The following is a 1,679-nucleotide window of genomic DNA, read 5'->3' as shown; positions in this document are numbered from 1 at the left end:
AAGATGCCTAGAGAAACTTACAACGTTTCAATAAAATTCCCAGGGTAGCCATCAACAAAAGGCACACTACTCCCAAGGCGCCAGAAATCAGCCTCCACGAAGTGGTCTGAAAAGCTGTAGAAAAAGAGAGAGATGGCAAAGGTTTAAAGAACAAACATAGCAGCTGAAGTTCTTAAAAGCAGAAACCAGTGAGAGAAAATCCAGAAGCATCAGGATTCACAGTATGGATATATAGAGAAATATAGTATTTTTTAGGTCTTTTAGGTGATAACACAGTCATCCCGCCAATGAACCATTGGAAAAGGAAGACATTCCATGTAAAACTCCAACCAACACCAACATTTTTTTTGGGGGGGTGAGGGTGGGGTACATTATTCCTCACTGAGATTATCCACACATTTTCTTCTCTACCAGCTCTGTCTCCAGAAGACACTGAATTTAACATTAGTTGTTTTGTTTTGTTTTTTTCAAATTGGCAAAGAAGCTTAGAGATCTAGTGTAAAAAGAGAGCAACAGGCTTCAACTTCTGTTTCATGTGCTGACATAACAGGCTTTTTACTTTTATTCTCTCATGAAAAATCTCAAGGTAGATAGCCTGGTTTCCACTAGATAGATGAGACAATTGAGGGTCCAAGAAGAACATCATTTTCTCAAGGTATTAAAGCTAGTAGGCGTGCAAGTCAGACATAAAATTTAATTCTAAGCCCAGAGTCTTTCATGTAACATATTTTACCATTGTCACTGACATAATACTATTTGTAGAATGTCCTTCTGCTACTCTCAGTACAGGCTCTGCTGTGAGAAATGTTTAGCTGCTCCTAGCTGTAGGTATTGTAAGACAAAGAGACAGGAGCACTTTGCGACTGGGGATGGGAGATTCCAAAGCCAATGTATAGAGGAATTCTCTGGCGAGCCAAGTTCCTTTCCTAGAACATTGAATTATGATGTATAAACAACCTTTTTTTTTTTTAACAGGAACATGGCATTTGCTCTTACCAAAAATTACTTGGTTTTAAGCTTTTTCCTGAAACAATTCAACTTTAGCAGATCCTGCATTAACATTAGCATACCCCTCAGAGTCAAGCCAGTGACAATACTACACTGTTTAAACTTCCTCTGGGGGAGCTTTGGGAGTCGCAACACAAATGCTAAAAAAAAAAAAAAAAATTAAGCATTGTGTCATTTATATTTGGCATTATCTGTCTATTCCTATGGTAGAATTACATTGATCGTAATATAACCAGGTGAATTCATTTCTCATTCCGAATTTAGACATATCTACATCCGAAGCCACTCTGCTGAAAAAGCTTTCCAGACTATTTATAAGCTACAGAATGATGAATCAAGAAACTAAAGAGAATGTAGAAGGTGCTGACACGTGGAAAGCCTAAAAACTCTACTGTCAATTATGCCCTCTTCTCTTAAAGCCCTGCCGTGAAATTTGCCATGTCCTATGGGACCCTTCTTTTGGGTACTTTCCTCTTTTGCTTTTCTGACTGGGGGCACACATACCTGCCATGAGAAATGATGTCCCAAGGTGGATGCAGGGAAGGCAGGCAGAGGTCTTGGTGGAGAGGAGCGGTGCTGGATCACAGAGCCGGCTGGAAGCCAAGGAATACCAAAGTTGCGCAGGAGGAATTTTAAAAGAAAAAGAGAAAGAAAAAATGCAATATTTACGA

At 39.4% G+C, this 1,679-nt stretch overlaps 1 protein-coding gene across 1 annotated transcript in view; it reads right to left on the bottom strand.

Moving 5' to 3' along the window:
* Positions 1–1,566, bottom strand: part of LOC105757003 (natural killer cells antigen CD94-like) — a 6,960-nt gene extending 5,394 nt beyond the window's left edge. The window contains exons 1-2 of the mRNA XM_023725842.1: positions 1,513–1,566; positions 22–114 (exon numbers count right to left, since the gene is read on the bottom strand). Of these exons, the coding sequence (XP_023581610.1) occupies positions 22–114; positions 1,513–1,519 (100 nt within the window). The 5' untranslated portion in view covers positions 1,520–1,566. The remainder of the gene's footprint in view (positions 1–21; positions 115–1,512) is intronic.
* Positions 1,567–1,679: the final 113 nt, after the last annotated feature.

This window comes from Trichechus manatus, unplaced genomic scaffold, assembly GCF_000243295.1.
Source record: "Trichechus manatus latirostris isolate Lorelei unplaced genomic scaffold, TriManLat1.0 scaffold00468, whole genome shotgun sequence".
Lineage (NCBI taxonomy): Eukaryota > Metazoa > Chordata > Mammalia > Sirenia > Trichechidae > Trichechus > Trichechus manatus.
The sequence above is the reverse complement of the archived record's forward strand: the minus strand, read 5'-3'. Positions and strand labels throughout refer to the sequence as shown.